General features: G+C 42.8%; 1 protein-coding gene across 5 annotated transcripts; it reads right to left on the bottom strand.

The window, feature by feature from the left end:
• Positions 1-311: 311 nt before the first annotated feature.
• NMU (neuromedin U) lies at positions 312-23002 on the bottom strand. Of its 5 annotated transcripts, none has more exons than XR_014175962.1 (9): positions 22792-23002; positions 11344-11393; positions 10190-10237; positions 10012-10071; positions 8032-8106; positions 5169-5222; positions 3493-3532; positions 1985-2120; positions 646-693 (listed from the first exon to the last, which is right to left on the bottom strand). XR_014175962.1 is itself a non-coding variant. In XM_081960089.1 (8 exons), the coding sequence occupies exons 1-7, from the start codon at positions 22952-22954 to the stop codon at positions 3497-3499; spliced, it is 486 nt and encodes a 161-aa protein (XP_081816215.1). In that variant the 5' UTR covers positions 22955-23002; the 3' UTR covers positions 312-693; positions 3493-3496. The 5 variants fall into 5 exon arrangements, 3 of the variants coding, with proteins under 3 accessions (XP_081816215.1, XP_081816214.1, XP_081816216.1); XR_014175963.1 differs by having other exon boundaries at positions 10190-10233; XM_081960089.1 differs by lacking the exon at positions 1985-2120 and having other exon boundaries at positions 312-693.

Raw genomic sequence — 23002 nt, 5'->3', positions numbered from 1 at the left:
TGAATGCCACAGGAATGGGATGTTTAAGAAGTGTAGATAGTAACAGAAAGGGATGAAGTCAAGATTTTGAACATTCCTCATTTTGGTTATCTCCCCTTAAAATGCTCTCCTGCTTCAACAGCAGAAACATCATAATATCATAATATGCAAGGGGGGCCCATTTAAAAATATTTTGGATGTTAGTGCATTAGTTGTTTTGCAAAAACACTCAAGCCTAATTGGAAATCGTTAAGACCCAAAGTCCGGAAAGCATGACACTAAAAATCAGCAACATTGTCATTAAAGTACTCATTAAAAACAACTCTCTACTGAATGATTTTATTTACAATAAAGGAAGGAAAAAACTATGTATATGTAGCATTCGCTCAACTGACAAGGTCCATGCATGCAGCAACAACACTTTTGTTTATAATTTAATTTCACACCATTTCAAAAATTGTAACATGAGGGACTAGAATAATGTTAAGATGCTTTAAAAATTGTACTTTAGGTTGCAAACCTGTACACACTAATGGGAGTGTAAGCCCATTACACAAGAACTTTTCTGTGAGTAAACATGCAGACGTTTGCATTTTTAATCGTAAGAATTTTGTACTTTGGATAAAGTATCTTTAAAAAAAAAAGCTTTGACATTTAATAGCGCATAAGATGTCCATTTTTTTCTGCAGCCCCAAAAGTGATCCAAGAACCTGCCTAAAGAAAGAAAAAAATATGTAATCATAATAATATATAAAACAATTACATGACACTTTTATGATACACACTTTTAAAAAATGGATTCAATTGTTATACATCTGGGGCAATGGTGGGGTCCGGATCCCATTGCAACCGGTATGGTGCAACGGGGCCCGGCGTCCACCACATGAAGACACACATGCATCCTTACCTCCTGTGATGCTCCACGACGCTTCCGTGACACTCCAACTGCTCGGCAGAGCGTCGCGAGAGCACCGTACACTCCGTGTGCATGCACGGAAGCGCCGAAGAGCTCAAATACAGGTAAGGAGGGCGGGCGGGCAGCTGGGCCCTCTGGAGCACCGTACCGGAACGGTACCCAGTGCTCCCAGCAGGCACCGGTACACCCGTACCAGGGCGTACTGCCTGCAAGTCACCACTGATCTGGGGGAATATTAATATTTTTGTGATACCAATCGGTAAAATTCATTACTGGAATCTGTGTTTGCTTTAATCCAGAGTTTCAAGACTTGATTTGAACTTTCTCCAAAAATCTGTTTGCTCCTAGCAACTCTCTCTCTTAAATGTGATGTCTTTCCAGAGGTGGGTTCCTACCGTCTGAACCGGTAGTAACCTAGCAGCCTGGATCGCTGAAGCCAGCAGCGACCCAGGCCTGCCATGCCCCCGAACTGGTTCTCGCGGCATAGGTGCCACCATCTTGTTTTTGCTTTCTGTGCAGGTGCAGAGCAATTTTTGTTCTATTGAGCATGTACACGAGCGGGGCGCAATCCCTGAATGAACCGGCAGTAGCGGCAGCCAGAACCCACCCCTGTGTCTTTCAAAGAATTACAACTTGTCCCTTTGAGGCAGAGAAGTGTATGTCGGTAGGAGAGCATCCTCACTCATTGCATTACAGTGTGGTATGCTGGCTTGACAGCTGCGGACAGAAAGACATTACAGAGGGTGGTGAGCACAGCACAAAACATCGTGGGCTGCCCCCTGACACCACTAGATGATATCGCTAGGGTTTGCTGCCTTAGGAGAGTGAGGAAAATCCTCAGGGACGACTCACACCCTGGTCAGCCCTTCTTTACCCTCCTACCATCTGGAAGGAGATCTAGAAGCAGAGGCAGCCCAGGCTGAAGAACAGTTTTTATCCGTGGGCTGTCAGACTTTTAACAGATTAACAGATTTGGAAGCAGTGGTGGGATACTACCGGTACACCCCGGTACGGGTGTACCAGTGCCTGCTGGGAGCACCAGGTACCGTTCCGGTACGGTGCTCCTGAAGGCCCACCCGCCCTCCTTACCTGTAAGTCATCTAGTCCAACTCAACCTTGGAAGGATGGAAGGCTGAGTCAACCTTGAGCCGGTCAGGATCGAACTCCTGGCTGTAGGCAGAGCTAGCCTGCAATACTACATTCTAACCACTGTACCACCAGGACTCTATGATGAAATGATAAAAGCATAACAATATATTCAGATGAAAAGTCTACTTTGTACAGTGAAGATGGATCACTCTATTTTAGACATACTTTGATGACTCTGGAATGAAAAATAACTCTACAACACAATAGTACGATTGACTTGGGGTGCAACGTGCAATAAGTTCACATGACACAATATGAACTGGGTGTCTGCTCTGGGTGTTTGTTAGTCGGATTCACTGGGATTTGTTGTCTTTCCATGTTAGTTGTATTCTGTTGGGTGGGAGGCACGAAGGGAGGCTTAGCCAATCTCATTGTACCCATGTTGTATCCCGACAATAAAGGTTTTGAACTGAATTGACAGAAGACTCTGAAGAGCGGCTGATGCTACGGAAACAAACCTACCCTCTTATCCACGAGGACCAAAGAGGGCTTCTTAAAAGAACTAAGAGGTTCTACCAACCAAAGTGATGGTAAATTCTAAAGGAATTTAGTAAATTGCTCATTGCTTAGGTTACATTTATAGTTTTCAGTAATCAGTGAGGTTATTATTATTTTTATTTATTATTTATTTTACCGTGCTTCTAGACCGTCCCCTCTCCCGAAAGGTTAGATAAAGGTAAAGGTTCCCCTCGCACATATGTGCTAGTCGTTCCTGACTCTAGGGGGCGGTGCTCATCTCCGTTTTAAAGCTGAAGAACCAGCACTGTCTGAAGACGTCACCGTTGTCATGTGGCCAGCATGACTCAACACTGAAGATGCACGGAACACTGTTACCTTCCCACCAAAGGTAGTTTCTATTTTTCTACTTGCATTTTTACATGCTTTCGAACTGCTGGGACAAGTAATGGGAGCTCACTCCATTATGTGGCACTAGGGATTCGAACTGCTGAACTGACAACCTTTCTGATCGACAAGCTCAGCGTTTTAGCCACTGAGCCCCCGCGTCCCCCGATCAGGTGGTTAGACAATTCTAAACAGACAAAATCAGAAGATATGGAAGCAGTAATGTGGAGAAGCAGTAAATTCTTCCATTACAATTGGGAAGGATATGGTAGAAAAAGTGAGATTTTGTTCTGAGAACAAAAATTTGGGCATTATAGTTATTTCTGTGATTTTTTTTGCAATTGTTGGCTTCTTTCTGGGGAGATGAAAGAATGCACTAAAATGCTGAAATTTAATCCTGTAAATTCCTCAATAGAATGGTTGGGAAAGTGTACGTATACACACACATATATACACACACACTTATTTATAATACATGCATCCACGCATGTTAGTGCCTGAAGTATTTATAAAAAATACAAAGATTATAAGATTTGGTGAAAGATAATGTTTATACTTTTCCCCAGACATTCCAATTATTTGAAACCAAAAGTAAGATTAAAAACCTTTTTAATAGAAAGCAGGTGATCTTCTTCCATTACGTGGCTACAAAAAAAAAAGAAAGAAAGAAAGGATAGATAAGTAATATCTTTGGGAATGCCTCTGTGAGAATTATGAACTCCCTTCTTGCGATTTGAAACTAAGTTCTAACATGTTCATGATTTTTTTCAGATCGCTCCTCCATTTTAATTACAGCTGAATATTAGAGAAGAGATTTGAGTGTTTCATTAATAAAGGAAAAGTAGAAAAAAATGAGCAAAAAATCTTGATCTGTTTACCTTCAACTAAGACTGCAAGTTGCCTTAGAGAGGTACATAAACCATGAAGTCTGCCTGGCTCATTGATTTAACTCGCAAGCATTTATACTGACATATTCAATAGAATATATGTAGTGCTGGAGGGCAGCAGTGATTATAGCTGAGGACTGCAGGATTATTCTCTGGTAGAAAATGAGAAAATGAGCAAATGGCATATATCAAGTCCATCTGTGCCTCTTTATTCTTTTCGCTGGTCTCCTCAGAAAATGCTGGAAGTAGCACATTTCAGTGCTCTGCCACATTGAGACCGATCTTACTCTCTCTCCTTTTGGATATTTAGGGGATATTTATTTATTTAGGTCATCCTATCCTATCCTGCTGTGTGCATTTTTTGTGTACATGCACACGTGCAGAACTGGAATCTGTCCAACCGAGAAATTAATGAAGGCAAAAGAAATAACACAGTTGAAGGAGAACAAATAAGAAATAAGAAAGCTTTGTTCTCTAAATTAGTTACGGTTCAGTTCAAAAAGTTTAAGCATCCTATGTACTGTATACCTCTTAAATTGGTTGTATTATGTGCTGTATTTTTTGCACTGTAAGACACACTTCCCTCGCCCCAAAAGTGGGTGGAAATGTCTGTGCATCTCATAGAGTGAATATTACGGGGGGTGGGAGGGGGTCCACTGCTGACACCTGTCACCGCCGCCACTTCTCTCCGCTGCGGCCGTTCACTGCTGCTGGGGAATGCTGAAGCCTTTGCTGCCAAGCAGCTGATCGGCAGTTGGATCAACTTCCTAGAGTGCCGCCGATCAGCTGAATGACTGTGGTGGCAATAGGCGGTGGCGATAGGCGGCAATCGGCAGCAATTGGCAGCAGTGGTGATAGGTGGCAGCAGCAATCCCTGCTGCCTAGAACAGCTGATCAGTGGTATTCCAGGAGGCTGATCCAACCAGCGATAGCTGCTCGGCAGTGAAGGCTCCAGTGTTCCCCGGCAACAGTAGCAGCTCAGCTTAATTGACCAACGGTGGGCGTAACGGAGCAGAGCACTGATGAGCCACGTGCTGGGGCTGTGATAATGTGCTGAAGCTGACCAGGCTGTTTACTGTTTGCTGCAAGGATGCTAGCCAGATGAATACCAGATGGATGCTGGGAGGCAGAGGCAGACTTTTTTCTCCTTGTTTTCCTCCTCTAAATCTAATGTGTGTCTTGTGGTCCGGTGCATCTTATAGTGCAAAAAATAACAGTATTTAAAGAAGAGTCATGAAGATGATAAAATCGGCTGCATCATCTATTGGTAGTTCTAATTTATTGGCCAGCCAAAAGACTATCCCCAAAGAATAACCTCAATTCTTCTCAGCATAAGTTCTGTTTATTGTCTTGTAATATAGCCTTGGGCCAGAAAGAAACAGAAATTGACTTACTCGGAACATAAAGTATCCTCTGCTTTGAACTCCTCCAGGTATTCGAAGTTCTTCCTAAAAAGAGAACAGATTTCAAAATTCCCCAAAACATGGTGGCAAAGTGACGAAGACTATTTTCGTCCTTTTGCACATCGCAAGACCTTTTTGCTCCTACAAACCATCTCAAAATGGAGCTTAATGAGGGGATACGCCTGTCTGCCATAAATGGGAAACATTTACAACAACATTTTGTGAGGTGATTATAACAGCCCCATCAGAATGTTTTGCTTAAAAGTCCTTAATTATTAAGAGCAGTGTAAGTCTGATTTCACTGATATTTCTTTCATTTTCTTTGTAGTAAAACGTTTACACGAGGACTTTCAGGTATAATCAGGGGTGGGCTGCTGGGGGTTCGCAGGGGTCTGGGAGAACCTCTAGCTAAGATTCTGTGCAGTTCGGAGAACCCGCCAAATCCCACTCCTGCCCACTCCTCCCCTCCCCTCCCAGGAGTCCCCATACAGCCCGTTTTGGATGTAGGTAAGTGCAGGGTGCATGCGGAGGAGGGTGAAAATGGGCCTAGGGGAAGTTTGGGAAGGCCAGAAATGGGCCCATTTCCGGCCTCCAGAGGGCCTCCAGAGCCTGGGGAGGCTGTTTTCATTCTCCCGGAGGCTCGAGGAAAGCCTCTGGAGCCCAGCAAGGGCAAAAACGCCCCCCCCCCCCGGCCGTGGTGCAGGAGGCGAACTAGGCCACGCCCACCATGGCTATGCCCACCCAGCAACCTGGCAGAGAACTCCACCCCTGGGTATAGTTCACATGCATTACACAAAGAAACATAAAGTGGTTTGTTTCTTTCAGGCTTAGTGTGATATAAATACATATAAACATATTGCTCTGTGTGAATCAATCCCATTGCAGCAAGAAAAATGGATAAAGAATTCCAAAGTAGTGTTACATGCAAACTCAGTTTTAGAATATAGAATAACAGGAAGGGAAGGGACCTTGGAGGTCTTCTAGTCCAAGCTTAGGGCAGAAAACCCTATACCATTTAAGACACATGGTAATCCAATCTCTTCTTTAAAACTTCCATTGTTGGAACATTCACAACTTCTGGAGGCAAGGAGTTCCACTGATTAATTGTTCTGTCAGTAAATGTCTCCTCAGTTCTAAGTTGCTTCTCTCCTTGATTAGTTTCTACCCATTGCTTCTTGTTCTGCCCTCAGGTGCCTTGGAGAATAGTTTGACTCCCTCTTCTTTGGGGCAACCCCTGAGATATTGGAACACTGCTATCATGTCTCCCCTAGTCCTTCTTTTCATTAAACTAGACATGCCCAGTTCCTGCAACCGTTCTTTATACATATGTTTTAGCCTCCAGTTCCCTAGGATTCATTGAATTACAAAGCTATGCTGACCTTATTAATAAAAAGTCATACCTACCAACTTTATTTCTTGATGTATATTTTGAAGTGCCATATAAAAAGATTTAAATAATGTAAATGCTTCAGATATATCCTAACAGATGCTACAACCTACTGTGCTATTATTGTCCTATTGAAACGAATGGTACAAGACTGCCGTGAGTAGTTTAGGCTACAGTGCTGAATAAACGCACTAATCCTCAATGAATTAAAAAAATAAAAAATAAAACCATAAGCATGCAGTTAGAAATACAGGTAATCCTCGACTTACTGCAATTGAGCCCAAAATTTATGTTGCTAAATGAGGAATTTATTAAATGAGTTTTGCCCCATTTTACAAATATTCTTGACACATTTGTTAAAGTGAATCCCTGCAGTTCTTAACAACTGTTAAGTAACCCAGTTGTTAAATGAATCTGGCTTCCCCACTGACTTTGCTTGCCAGAAGGTCCCAAAAGGGGATCCCATGACCCCGGGAGACTGCAACCGTCACAAGTATGAGTCAGTGGTCAAGCGGCAGAATTTTGATCAGATGATCACGAGGATGCTGCAATGGTCATATGTGTGAAAAACGGTCAGAAATCACATTTTTCAGTGCCGTTGCAACTTTGAACAGTCACTAAACTATTGTAAGTCCAGGACTAGTATGATACAGCCCAATAGAAATAAATTAAAATTGAAGGGAAGAGGAGAGGGGAAAGAGAGATGGAGGCATGGGGTGGCAAGAAAGTGACCCAAACTGTATTACCCGTATTTTTCGGAGTACAAGACGCACTGGAGTATAAGATGCGCCAAGGTTTTGAAGAGGAAAAACCTCCCCCAAAAGGTGTGTTTTCGCGAAAACGGGCCCGGGTTTTTTTTCAGAAAAAGGGCATGAATAGCCTTTCGGAGGGTATGTTCTGGGGGAGGAGGCAACAATGAACAAAAATGTCCCATTTTCCTTGAAAACGAGCCTGTTTTATGTCAAACAAGGGCATTAGGAAGCTCACAGAGTGTTCCTGGGGGCTAGGGGGGGCAAAATTGAGCAAAAAACAGCCCATTTCTGCCCTCCCCAGCCCCCAGGAGCTCTCTGAAAGCCTCCTAAAGGCTATGCACAGCCATTTTGGTGAAGGGAGCGGGGTTTCGTGAGGCGAAAAAATGCTGTATTTAGTGTATAAGACGCGCCCAGATTTTCAGCCTCTTTTTTGAGGGAAAAAGGTGCATCTTATACTCCAAAAAATACGGTATCTATATGTGTGTGTGTGTGTGTGTGTGTGTGTGTGTGTAAAAATGAATATATATAGACTACGATGAATAGACAAATGTTAAATAGCAATTATAAGAATGTATATCAATGAATGAATTTGAAAAGGAAAAATAAAAAACTTTTTTAAAAAAGAAATAAATTAAAACTAAGAAGCTTTTTTTAAAAAAAAGATGAGAAAGACACATGAAGTTATGCTGTTGCGCATAATTTAGAAATTACGTACGTCCGCTTTGTATCTCTTCTGTCTCCCGTCATGAATTTGGGGAGTAAGTGGCAGCAAGGGATGTGGGACCAATGGCTAAGAAAATAGGAATAGAGACACGGAAACGGCAATGAGATTCCAGCTTGACTCTAGGAGAAAATCCCTCTCCTACAACAGACACTTCTAAGCACAGCACAGACAGACATAATAAATGTCTTCCAGGCTTAAAATCATGGTGTATTGGAGACAAGGCTACTATTACACCAAAACTGGCTAGAGTGCTAAATGCAGGTAGTCTTTGACTTACAAGAGTTCATTTAGTGACCATTCAAAGTTACAACAGCATGGGAAAAAAGCGACTTATAATAAAATAATAAACTTTAGAATAATTTGTAGAGCTGTAAAAATAGTAATGGTTTCTGATTTTATCCCAGAATTTGGCCCAAATGGTTTCTGCCATTAAGATTGACAATGTGGCAAGAACATTAACTAAACTATGTCCTTTTTGGAGAGGGAAAGATTGAGCTTAATTCATGCTAACTTGTATTTACTATTTAATTGCAGTACTATTTAATAAATAGCAATGCTCATTTACAAACTACGGTGACATCAACTTTGGTGAGTTTCTAATGACAACTTTAGGAAACCGTGGCTTGAAATCAACTTAATTCAAAATAATCTGCATCAAGGTCAGTCATTTCTAACAATAAAAATGTTAGAAATCGAATAAACGCTGAAGTTTTTCAACCCTACAGAGAATATGGCCCAATAAAGCTTGTCTTGCTATGTCAGGGGTGTCCAAACTTGGCAACTTTAAGACTTATGGACTTCAACTCCCAGAATTCCCCAGCCAGCTCTGCTGGCTGGGGAATTCTGGGAGTTGAAGTCCACAAGTCTTAAAGTTGCCAAGTTTGGACACCCTTGTGCTATGTAATACAGAAAATATTCAATTTAAATTCATTTCAAGGCTTATGCAAATTGGAAATGCCTTATTCGCATCTGCTGCTTTGTAAACCTTTCAAAATGAGATTTTTAAATTACCTACCTAATTTACAATTTTGACAAATGGTTCTGCTAACCAGCCGTCCAAAGAAGCCCCATTAGACTTAGATTTAGAGTAACTTCATTGTCACTTTGAATGTACACTAATCGGCATACATTAAAATGAAATTTTGATCCATACGGCTCTCAAAGGGTCACCCACCTCCAATATACACTACACAAACATGTCATAAATAAATACAAAATTATGCATAGACCCACATGTATTATATTGGCGAGATAGTTTGTAAATAAATTCAACAATAAATAAATAAACGAATGATATACAGAACTGAACATTCTGCCAGCCATTTCCAATCTGGAAGATTATATCTTGGAAAAAGCCACTAGGTCATTCTTGATATAGTAACGTTGATGTGTTTCAGAGGAAAAACAGACCATCCGTTTTTGCATATTCCTTATTTAAATTAATCTGTCTGTGTGTAGCCTTGCGACAGCTGGTATCACAAGGCTGAGAATCCATTAGCATCCATCGTTTGCTTGAAAACTAATTATAAAACATTGCAAGTAGTCCTCAACTTACGGCCGGAATGCAGCTTGCAAATATTACGGTAAGTCATGACAGTTGCAAAACGGACCATCACACGATCAATTTTATGACCTTTGCAGCCGTCATTAAAAGAACTCACTGTTCACTATGGGATGTGCTTTTTCTGAAAACTGGAAGTAAGCGTCATTGTTTTGGCCAAAAGGTTATCTATTGTACTTGTGTGACCACAGCACTGGGCAAATGGCCGTAAATGTGAGCTGGTTGCTAAGCACTTGAATTGAGGTCATGTGACCGGGGAATAGCAGTTGGAACTTAAGAACTGAGTACCATATTGGGAGGGGCCGTCGGAACTTGGAGCAGTTGCTAAGCAACCGGTCATAAGTCAAAGACTACCTGAACAGAAGAAGCTGACTACCATATTAAAAAAATGCAGTGGTAACTGTTATTACCTTGTCTTTCTGTAGCAATTCCAGAACCATAAAGCAAAATTCTTCAAGCGCATTGGATGGCTAAAAAAAAAAGAGAGAGAGAGAGAGAGAGGCTTGATTAATGAACTGAAATTATCCTCCTTGGGGAGGGGGGGAAATTAACACATTTGCATTATTTAAAACATTAAATTCAACTGACCTGAGGCAGAGTCTCTCTCGCTGGGATGGTAGAACACATACCATCTATCTATCAAGATTGAGTAGAAGGTAGAGTCAGTAACGTTTTCAACGGAACAAAAATGAAAGAAATTTAACTTTTTTATTGAATATTACAAAGAAAGTATATGTCAGTTCCCTATTAGAAATCTCAATTATTAAATCTGGTTTTTTTTTAAATCTTATAGTACAAATGGCATAGGTATTGTTCTGACCCAGGCTTCCTTTGAAAGCAAGAAGCAAAGTCTTGATCCCTACAAAACCTATTTTATTTACACAACTGTGAATCCCTTTCATTCACAGTCAGCAAGGCTTTAGCAAACAGTCTTTCAGAGGAATGTTTATCCACACGCACCTTATCTCGTTTGAGCCCTGCCAGATAACTAGTTTCCAAAGCACTAGGGCAAAGCAAAACTTGGCACAGAGTCTCTTACCGTTACGCACAGAACTTTCCACTCTTGAAACGATCGAATGAACAAATTGTTTTCTGCAAAAACCCACTCCCCATTCGTTCCTCTTTTGTTTCCTATGGGAGGGGCCAATCCAAGGTGTGGCTTTACTCTTAAGTTGACCCTGCTTTCTTAGTTGTTCTTGTCTTCTGACAGCTCTGCTCATGCGCACACTGGGAACAGGCTCCACCTGTTCCTCTGCCTTGCTGCTATCTAGCTCCCTCTCTGCCTCCGATGCAGAGCCCTCGTCTGAGCTTCCCTCAGCCCTCAGCGACTGACCCATGTTCCTCCTGTTGTATCCTGGCAGATGACGTCAGGGGTTTCTCTCCGGCGGCCGGCGTCTGCAATAGCAACAGCCAGGTCGCGTCTGATTGGATAAGACGCGACCTGGCTGAGCGCGGGCAAAATCCATTGTACAGATAGGCTGGCTTGCCTGACAGCTCCATATAAATAGCTGTCAGGCAAGCCCAGCCGTGCTTCTCTCCTGTATTGCTGTGACAGCTGTTTGAGTTACAATAAAGACTGTTTGATTGCCTCACGGTCTCCTCTCGCGTTTGTGCCTATCTAATACCTCCCCAACCTCCTCACTGTCCGACTCTACTGCCAGCTCTGCTGGCCACAACAGGTACACCTTTGTGTTAAATAAAACAACACTAAAAGTAGTAACATGAAGGATACTGTTTTCTACCTCATTCCACACTTTTTCTCCTTGGAGAACATGGGACATCACTGGTACACCTGGAAATAAGAAAAGAAATGATCTGGGTTTAAATTTTCTGTCTATGATACATTACCAACTATGCAAAGATCACCAATTCTGAATATGTCAATGAATAAACAAATACTGTTACTCAGATAACACGGTGACAGTATTAGTAACAAAAAAGCAGCACGACATTGAATATATACAAGAAGCTGATATTCGGAGTCCAGAAACAGTTCACTTCAGGCCTGATTTATGTCGCGACATAAAATATGATATGCTTACGTCATTATTTTTTCATGCTTCTCATTAATTTCAGTGCCAAATGAAACATTGAAATTTCTGCACTTTTGAATCTGAGCTACATTGCAGTACACATTGGATGATGTGAAAACCCATGTTTCCAAACGCATTTTATTTTAATCCCTAATCCTAACAATATTGAGTTTGAAATGAGATCCGTCCCATAAATACCTACATATATTTGAATGCAGAACTTTATTTTTCTTTTAAATTAGTGTTGTCACTTTATCTAGATGTGAATTCAACATACTCAGGTAATTTCTGAAATGATGGTAGCTAGAGAAAAATATATGCTATGTATTTCTGTCTCTTTCGTTCTCTAAAAGACATATGTTCAACACCTAATGAATATTTCAACTATTTATGAATAAGGGTTTTTTTATGAGTCTTTATTTATAAGGAATCAAGAACCTAGGGAACAAACTGTTAAGAAATACACTTACAGATTAACATTTCCTACAGAATCCATGATGGCCTTGGAAAAGATATTAAAATGCCATGATGTGTCTACGACTGCAAAGATCAGAATTGTACAAGCCATGGTATTTTCTTTACTTATCTATTGATGTGAAATTTGGTCTTTAAAGACCCCAGGCTAGAAAAAACATTCACGTCTTTGAACTTGAGTATTGAAGAAGATTCCTGAATATACCAGTATTTGACAGGTTGCCACAAAGAAGAGAGGGGTCAACTTATTTTCCATAGCACCTGAAGGCAGGATAAGAAACAATGGATGGAAACTTATCAAGGTGTTCTGATCTAGGCATCCTAAGAGCATGAAGCAACTCCTTGTCCCGACAAAAATCCCTTTTATTAATTTATTGTGAATTCTGCTCATTCACATACAGCAAAGTCTTTCAAGGGAGGATTTACAATCACAGACCTTATCTGGCTTGGAGAGCTGCCAGACCGATATCCGCAAAACTTGGCAAGGAATCTCGGAGAGTCACAAACCAATTAAGTGAACTAATTGTCCCCTGCCAACTCCACTCCCCTTTCGCGCCTCTTTTATTTCCTCTGGGAGGGGCCATTCATCGTCCGTCTGTGGCCTTACTCCCAAGTCGACCCCTGTTCTTTAGCTGTTCCCTTCGTATGGAAACTCTGCACATGCACACACTGGGAACAGACTCCAGCTGTTCATCTGCCTCACTGATGTCTGATTTTGAAGGCAGCTGATAACTGATATACAGCTCTGGCCCCCTCTCTGTCTCCGATACAGAGCCCTCATCAGAGCCTTCCCCAGGCTCCAGGACTGGCCCATCTTCCTCCCCAACCTCCTCATTGTCCGAATCTGCTGCCAGTTCCGCTGGCCGCTGGCGGGCCACACCCAAGAAAGAAGCAACCTGGAATTAAGGAGAAACTTCCTAACTGTGAGGATAATTAACCAGTGCAACGGAAGTTGTTTTCAGAAAATGTGGGTGCTTCACTGGAGGTTTTCAAGAAGAGACTGGACAGCCACTTGTCTGAAGGGCCGTGATGACGAAACTATGGCACACATGCCACAAGTGGCACGTGGAGCCCTCTCTGTGGGCGCATGAGCTGTTGCTCCAGCTCAGCTCCACCCCGCATGTATGTGCGCTTCTCGTCAACCAGCTGATTTTTAGGTCTCTTGGGAATGGGGGAGATGTGCATGTATGTGTGGGGAGGCGAATGGGGGGTAACATGCGTATGCACAGGTGGCGAGCACAGCATGGAGGAGGTGCAGTGCTCCCCCTCATGCCCCATTGTTAGTCCCAGGAGGCTTCAGGAAGACCTGCTAGACCCAAAACTGGGCAGGGGGGGAAGGGTGCGTGCATGCATGGGGGGGATGGGGAGAACACAGGGGAGCACACATGCACAGGGTGTGTGTGTCACATGAGCATTCCATTATGGGTGTGGGCATGCATGCGTGTGTTGTTGCATGCACATGCACGCTTTCGGCACACAGGACAAAAAAGTTAGCCATCACTGGTATAGATAGCAATGGTGAACCATTTTTGGCTCGTGTGCCATAAATGGGGGGAGCGCAGGAGGGTCATGCGTGGGCTTGCTGCACCCATAATGCAATGCACGATCTCCCCAGTGCGCATGCACACATGACAGACACTCCCCCCCCATTTTTTGCATGCTTTTTTCGCCCTCCCCAGGCTCCAGAGGCTTTATAGGAGCCTGGGGAGGGCGAAAACAGACTCCCTCGCCCTCCCGGAGGCCCTCTGGAGGGTTCAGGGAAGCTTCCCTGAAGCCTCTGGAGCGCGAAAAAAGTCACTTCCGGTTTGCGTGTTGGGTTGTTTTTTGTCTTCCGGAGCCTTCAGGGAAGCATCCAGAAGACCCCTGAAGGCTCCGTTCCCGAACTTCCAGTTTGCCCTTAGGGCCAATTAGGGCCTCGGGGGGGGGGGGGGCTCTGTTTTCGCCCTCCCCAAGCTCCTATAAAGCCTCTGGAGCCTGGAGAGGGCGAATAATGGCTTTAAAAAAGGCTGAACAGCTGGCCAGCGTGCGTATGCCATCCCGCATATAAGGTCTCCTGCTTGAGCAGCGGGCTGGACTAGAAGATCTCCCAGGTCCCTTCCAGTTCTATTCTGATTGACTGATACTGTGGACAGCCAATCACAACACAAACCAATTCACAAGCAACTACGCATGCACAAGCAGAATCGCGCACGCATCGAACCGGTAGTAATACTGAGAGAAACCCACCCCTGTTGAAGACGTATATGGATGTGTATTAATCTATACAGACTAAGCAATAAAAAGATTTGCACTGGGAATAGCAATAGCAATAGTCCTTGGACTTATCTACCACTTTCACAGTGCTTTACAGCCCTCTCTCAGCGGTTTGCAGATTCAGCACCTTGCCCACAACACTCTGGGCCCTCATTTTACCCACCTTGGAAGGATGGAAGGCTGAGTCAACCTTGAGATTCGAAGTGCCGAATTGCTGGCAGGCGACAGAATTAGCCTGCTGAATGGGATAGTGAACAATTGTGATGAAAAAAGAAGTTATAAGGTCAAACATGCAGTGATGCTAAAGGACAATGGTTTGAATACAAAATGAGAGAGTGGTATAAAATAAGTACTCTGATGGGATTTGGTCATATGGAAAAAAATGAACTGGGATCAAACTGCAAACTGTGTATTTGTTTGTGTAAAAAGGAAGATGAATCTGCTTCGTGCAATTCTCAGAGAGTGCTGAGTTTCTGAAGCACAGAAGTGACGTACAGATTTAATGGCAGCCCAGATTATTTCTAAAAATATGAAGGTATGAATATGGTGAATCGTGTTGGTGAAATTCAGATTTTAATCGTTTCCTCCTCTTATCTCATGCAATTAATTTCCTTTCTTGCTACTTTTATATTATTATTTTTTTGCTTTGCATCACAGTGGTCGCCCTAAAAGGGAATAGCAGGACATTTGTGTATGTAGGCAAAGTTGAATTATGTCAGGGGTGTCCAAACTTGGGAACTTTAAGACTTGTGGACTTCAACTCCCAGAATTCCCCAGCCAGCGCTGGGCTGGGGAATTCTGGGAGTTGAAGTCCACAAGTCTTAAAGTTCCCAAGTTTGGACACCCCTGAATTATGTTAACAGGGTGTTTTCATCATCCCTATGGAAAACAAATAAATAAAACCATCAAAAAGATATAATTAAACAGTTCTGATTTTTAATAATCTTATGCATATCTATTCTGAAGGAAATTCTATTCAGTAGGCTTTGCTGCCAGAAAACTGCAGTATGAATGTAGGTATACACAGTATGTATGTATATGTATGTGTATGTAGATAGATAGGTAGAGGGCTGGGTTCCTGCCAGTTCTAACCTCTTCTATAGAAGAGGTTCCACAAATCTACAGTGCCGTTTAGAACCAGTTCCAGCTCCCTACCCCCGCCCGTCCGCACATCATCAAGATGAAGAGCGCGAGGAGCAGTGGTGGGTTCCTGCTGGATCGCACCGGATCGCGCGCGCTCCCTTTCAGCGCTCCACCTGGCTTGCGCGCTCCCTTTCAGCGCTCCACCTGGCTTGCGCGCTCCCTTTCAGCGCTCCACCTGGCTCTCGCACTCCCTTCCGGCGCTGAAACCGGAAGTACAGTCTTGCCCCGCCCCTGGCGAAGCAACGACGCCTGCCTGCGCTCCACCAGCTCGGCTGGGAACGGAGATGTTTCCTCAGCGGAGCGGAGCGCCTGAAAAGACTTTTCAGGCGCTCCGCTCCGCTGAGGAAACATCTCCGTTCCCAGCCGAGCTGGTGGAGCGCAGACAGGCGTCGTTGCTTCGCCAGGGCCGGGCAAAACTGTACTTCCGGTTTCAGCGCCGGAAGGGAGCGCGAGAGCCAGGTGGAGCGCTGAAAGGGAGCGCGCAAGCCAGGTGGAGCGCTGAAAGGGAGCGCGCGCGATCCGGTGCGATCCGGGAGGAACCCACCACTGGCGAGGAGGAATTCTGGGAGTTGAAGTCCACAAGTCTTAAAGCTGTCAAGTTTGAACACCCCTGGGTTTTTTTTTTCCTAAAGGGTTAGGGGTGCAAGGGTCTTGTAACTTGACAGCTTTAAGACCTGCATGCTTCAAATGCCAGAGTTTCTGAGCCAACATTTTGGTTGCTAAGCAAGAGCGTTGTTAAGTGGCATAGGACCTAGTTATCTGCAGGATCGCATCCTACCACACACGTCCCTGCGACCTATCCGCTCACACAGGGAGGGACTGCTCCTGGTGCCGTCCGCTAGGCAATGCCAGCGGGCGACACCTAGGAGTAGGTCCTTCTCTGTGATGGGCCCAACCCTCTGGAATGACCTCCCCCCCGACATTCGAACTACCACCGACCTCCGTTCCTTCCGTCAAAAGTTAAAGACTCACCTATTTCAATCAGCTGGCCTGGCACTCTCTTAGTTTTATCTCCCGGGGATTTATTTTAATGGGGTTTGGGTTTTTAATTGGGGATGTTTTTTAGGGTTTTAGAATATATTTATTTCTTGTACAGCCTATCTCCTCCATCCAAATGTATTTAAGTGTTTTATGATTGTATTTTTATCTGCATTGACTGTACACCGCCCCGAGTCCCTTCTTGGGAGAGGGGGCGGTCTAGAAATCCAATAAATAAATAAATAAATAAATAAATAAATAAATAAATAAATAAATAAATAAATAAATAAATAAATAAATAAATAAGTGAGTTGCACCACATTTTACAAGTTGGCCATGCCCACCCAGTCACATGACTGCCAAGCCACTCCCATCCGGTCACATGGTTGGCAAGCCACTCCCACCCAGTCACATGGCCAGCAAGCCACTCCCACAAAGCAGGCCACACCTACAGAAGAGGTTCTAAAAAAATTTGAAACCCACCACTGGGTAGGTAGGTAGGTAGGTAGGTATGTACGTAGGTAGATAGATGATAGCTGTAGAGTTAGAGAGAGAGAGAGAGAGAGAGAAGAGAGAGAGAGAGAGAAAGGGAGATGATAGATAGATAGATAGATAGATAGATAGATAGATAGATAGATAGACAGACAGACAGACAGACAGACAGACAGACAGACAGACAGACAGACAAAGATAAATAAATAGTGTTAGAGAGAAGATGGATGGATGGATGGATGGATGGATGGATGGATGGATGGCAGGCAGGCAAGCAAGACAGATAGACAGACAGAATTCAAATTGTAAAATGAGGGCAGAAAGAATATACCCATTTACAGCTTGTTAGTAAAAGATTTTTTTATGCACATCAGCAGTGCTTGCTAGTTGGACCCTGGATGGCTTCTAGTACTACTCCTAGCCCTACTAATTTAAAAAAAGTATTTTGCAACTCTTCCACATAGGAAGAAAAAAGTCACAGAATAAGCAACAAAGAAATAAAAGGGAACTGCACAAAGAATAGGATTTGGGCTAAGTACCACATTAAAATTCTAACTGGGCAACGCATGCATGCTTAGTTAATACTTTGCACTTTCTGCACGAAGCACAAAGACTTAGAGAAGATACAAATAAGACTCAGCCATTATTCAAGTTCTCTTCATTATGTTTTCATTTTTAGGGTTTTTTAATATTTTGAAGCTGTAAATATGAACACATGATTTCATTTAGCACTACGAAGCAATGGAGATCAGGCTAGATGATATTAAATATAAACATTCAATATAATTGTATTTCTTTGTGTGCTTTGACGAATGCTGTCACTTTTGTTACTTATCAGTAAAATAAGGATTCTAAACCATGGAATGGTTTGTGAATAAACAATTGGGATATTTTAAAATGGATTTATCTACTTGCCTTAAAAATGTATCTTTGGGATTTTATTTATTTCTTTTGTCAAGCATGTATAAGATCATAGATATAAGCATATACAAGATTATCAATATAAGAAATGGATACGAATAAATGGGGTTGTTAGGACAGAGACGGTAGGCACACTGGTGCACTTATGCACGCCTCCTTTATGGACCTCTTAGGAATGGGGTGAGGTCCACGGTAGACAGTTTGAGGTTGAAGCTGTGGGGGTTTGAGGAAGTAACAAAGGAGTCAGGTAGAGCATTCCAGGCATCGACCACTCTGTTGCTGAAGTCGTATTTTCTGCAATCGAGTTTGGAGCGGTTTACCTTGAGTTTGTATCTATTGTGTGCTCCAGTGTTGTTGTGGTTGAAGCTGAAGTAGTCATTGACAGGAAGGACATTGTAGCAGATAATTTTATGTACTATGCATAGGTCAGACCGAAGGTGGCATATTTTTAAGTTGTCTAAGCCCAAAATTTCGAGCCTGGTGGCATAAGGGATTCTGTTGTGAGCAGAGGAGTGGAGGACTCTTCTCGTGAAATATCTCTGGACTCGCTCAATTGTGTTAAAGTCCGATACACACTGAAGGTTCCAGACAGATGAGCTGTATTCAAGAATTGGTCCAGCAAATGTTTTGTATGATCTGGTTAGTAGTACGGTGTTACCAGAGAAAGAATCTACACAGGATTAGGTTAACAACTCTTAATGCCTTTTTGGCAATGCTGTTACAGTGAGCTCTGGCACTGAGATCATTACAGATGAGTAGTCCATGGTCCTTGACAGGGTGGGGGTCGTCTACGAGGTCATATCCGCCCAGCTTGTATTTCTGATTTTTTTTGCCAATGTGTAAGACAGAGCATCTGTTGGTTGAGATTTGAAGTTGCCAATTGATTGACCATTCTGATACATAGTCAAGGTCTTTCTGAAGAGTAGCAGTATTGCCAGTGGTGTTGAATAGTTTTACATTATCAGCAAAGAGAACGCAGTTGCTTATAATATGATCGCACAGGTCATTTATGTAAAGTATGAAGAGTGATCTACTAGCAAGTTTAACCTTATGCTTTAAATTCAAGCGTTTTGTTAAATGAGGGTACGATACATATACCAATACTTGAAAATATCTACAAAATATGAATTGCTTGACCTACTTAATATCTCAAAGCTATAATGCCTGCATTGTGTGAAGAAATCCTTTCTCCTGTTCTATTGCAGAGATTTATTGCTGCTGTGGCTTCTATTTAGAATTAGTGTATAATATTCATTGGTGCCATATTCTTTATTACGTCAACTATTATTTGAAAATTCAATGTTTTGCTGATTATTTATTAGTTGACCTAAAAAAGGCACTATTGCTCTCTAGAGGGACATACCCTTTGATAATAAGTAACTGCATTGGAAATGACATTCGTTGCTAGACGTAAACTAGGATGAGACTGAGTTTTAAAAATTGGAATTACATTCTTATTGCTATAATTGTGACAAGGAGGAGTCCCCAGATCTGACTTAAAGTTCTGCATAATATGCAGGGTTTTTTTTTAAAACCCAGAACATAACTTTTTTACAATTGTTAAGAAGCTCTTAAGACATAGAAACAGTTGGAAACAGATGAAGTATTCCATTTATATCAGAGGAGTCCAACCTTGGCAACTTTAAACCCTGTGGACTTCATCTCCCAGAATTCCCCAGCCAAGTTTAATTGGTGTAAAATGACACACCTTTTGAATTTTGGGGCAACTTTTCAATATGTTACAGCAGGGGTGTCCAAACTTGGCAACTTTAAGACTTGTGGACTTCAACTCCCAGAATTCGCCAGGCAGCTCTGCTCTGCTGGCTGGGGAATTCTGGGAGTTGAAGTCCACAAGTCTTAAAGTTGCCAAGTTTGGACACCCCTGTGTTACAGCATAAGAAAAGCAGCTTACTGCAATGTGTAAACTTAACCCTAATAAAAGAGAATAGTTGTAGCTCAAGGTTGACAAGGGGGCAGATGTTTTATTGCCCTCCTTACTAGCACTGATGATGTTTGGGTAATGAAACATCTGCAAAAAACAAGTCAAAAAGAGGGCTGTGAAAATATTTACAGACCCCTCGCATCCTGGACATAAATTGTTTCAATCCCTACCCTCAAAATAATGCTATAGAGCACTGCACACCAGAACAACTAGACACAAGGACAGTTTTTTCCCCCAAACACCATTACTCTGCTAAACATATAATTCCCTCCACACTGTCAAACTATTTACTAAGTCTGCACTACTATTAATCTTCTCATTGTTCCTATCACCCATCTCCTCCCACTTAGAACTGTATGACTGTAACTTTGTTGCTTGTATCCTTGCAATTTATATTGATTGTTTCCTATTATGATTTGATTGCTTATTTGTACACTATGACTACCATTAAGTGTTTTACCTTATGATTCTTGATGAATGTATCTTGTCTTTTTATGTACACTGAGAGCATATGCACCAAGGACAAATTCCTTATGCATCCAATCACACTTGGCCAATAAAGAATTCTATTCTATTCTATTCTATTCTATTCTATTCTATTCCATTGTATTCTAAAACAAGCAAACTCAGAGAGCACCAAGGAGCCCTCTTAACAGCTCTCTATCAAGAAAATAGGTAAGTCACTCAAGTTGCCTTGTTTATTATACACTTAGGGATACCTATCCCAAAATCTAAGTAAAACTTCATATATTAAAATCCTGGAGAAATTTTTTTGGTGGGGGGGATGAGTAAACGTTTACACTTGCCTTAAAGTCTGAAGCAAGAAAAATAAACTTTGAATAAGATTGAGAGGAAGGGATGCTTGGATAGGAAACTTCCCAAATAGTTGAAAAATGGGGACACCCTCCCCCTTTTTATGGCTGTTTTAAAAGAGGGGAATCCTCGGAGGGGGGCATTTATGGCAGGGCCACCCCGACCTAAGAATGTACTATTTGAAATGCTCAATGTTTTCCATTCAAAGTAGTAACATGCTAGAAGCACAGGTAGCCCGAGACTTGCAAGAGTTCGTTTAGTGAAGTTCAAAGTTAGAACAGCACTAAAAAAAAGGTGACTTGGGACTATTTTTTACCTTTGGCAACCATTGCAGCATCACCATGGTCATTTGAAAAAAATTCCAGATGCTTGGCAGCCGACTCCTATTTATGACAGTTGCAGTATTCCCCAGAATCACCTGTTCCCCTTTCGCCACTTCCGACAAGCAAAGTCAGTGGGGAAGCCAGATTCACTGAAAAATCACGTTACCAACTTAACCCCTTCGGGGATTCACCTGGGGCAAGAAAGGTCGTAAACCGGGGCAAAACTCACTTAACTTTTTGAGTCTGTCATCTGCACCTCTATAACTGTTTGGTTTGGTTCTGCAACCCAACCCAACAAGACAGACACAGACTTCAGAGGATAATCAGAACTGCAGAAAAAACAATTACTACAAACCTGCCTTCCATCGAGGACCTGCGTACTGCACGAGTCAAAAAGAGGGCAGTGAACATATTTACAGACTCCTTGCATCCTGGACATAAATTGTTTCAACTCCTACCGTCAAAACGACACTATAGAGCACTGCACACCAGCACAACTAGACACAAGGACAGTTTTTTCCCAAATGCCATCACTCTGCTAAACAACTAATTCCCACAACACTGTCAAACTATTACTATGTCTGCACTACTATTAATCTTCTCATCGTTCCTATCACCCATCTCCTGCTCCTCCTTATGACTGTATGACTGTAACTTTGTTGCTTGTATCCGTATGATTTATATTGTTTCCAAGTATGATTTGATTGCTTATTTGTACACTATGACTACCATTAAGTGTTTTACCTTATGATTCTTGATGAATGTATCTTTTCTTTTATGTACATGGAGAGCATATGCACCAAGGACAAATTCCTTGTGCACCCAATCACATTTGGCCAATAAAGAATTCTCTTCCCTTCCCTTCCCATTCTAATCCTCTATTCCCTTCCCTTCCTTTCCCATTCTAATCCTTTATCCCATTCTCTTCTCTTCCCTTCCCTTCCCATTCTAATCCTCTTCCCATTCTAATCTTCTTTTCCATTCTCCTCTCTTCCCTTCCCATTCCAATCATCTATTCCATTCTCTCCCCTCCTCTTCTTTTCTCTTCTCTTCCCCTCCCATTCCAATCCTCTATTCCATTCTCTTCCCTTCCCTTCCCATTCCAATCCGCTATTGCATTCTCTTCTCTTCTCTTCTCTTCTCTCCTTTTCTCTTCCCTTCCATTCCTATTCCAATCCTCTATTCCATTCTCTTCTCTTCTCTTCTCTTCTCTTCTCTTCTCTTCCCATTCTAGTCCTCTATTCCATTCTCTTCTCTCCCCTTCTCTTCCCATTCCAATCCTCTATTCCATTCTTTTCTCTCCTCCCCTCTTCTTTTCTCTTCTCTTCCCTTCCCATTCTAATCCTCTTTTCCATTCTCTTCTCTTCCCTTCCCATTCCAATCCTCTTCCATTCTCTTCTCTTCTCTCCTTTTCTCTCCTTTTCTCTTCCCTTCCCTTCCCATTCTAATCCTCTTTTCCATTCTCTTCTCTTCCCTTCCCTTCCCATTCCAATCCTTTATTCCATTCTCTTCTCTTCTCTCCTTTTCTCTTCCCTTCTATTCTCATTCTAATCCTCTATTCCATTCTCTTCTCTTAATAACCGCATCGCTTAGTGATGGAAATGTTGGGCTCCATGACGGCCGTATGTCGAGGAGGGGACCTGTGAGATGAAAAGTACCCCCTCCTACACACTCTGGATTATTGGGGCTTTTGCTTTCAATGGATTCCCACCCCCACACCCTACACCCCTAAAAGTATTGGGTGGGGGGGAATCCCAGAGAAGAAAAGCGAGAAGGCGCTGAGCCTTTGGCTGAAAAGGGACCGGGAAGACCCCTTACCTTTGCAGGAGCTCACCCCAAAAGCCAGCAGGGCGAACAGCAACCTCCAAGCCGTTCCAGGACCGGCTTTCCTCCGGCTGGGCTGACCGGCTTTGCGGCTGCCGCTCGCCGGCCACGGGAGCTGCTGTGCCGGCCGGGTCCGGCAAGCGCTGGCCCTTCGCATGGTGCCTCTTACCGCCGGCGCTCCTGCTGGCTCCCTTGGCCCGCCGCT

The sequence above is a fragment of the Natrix helvetica genome (genome assembly GCF_964273705.1).
Source record: "Natrix helvetica genome assembly, chromosome: 7".
In the NCBI taxonomy this organism is placed as follows: domain Eukaryota; kingdom Metazoa; phylum Chordata; class Lepidosauria; order Squamata; family Natricidae; genus Natrix; species Natrix helvetica.
This window is presented reverse-complemented; position numbering and strand designations above follow the sequence as displayed.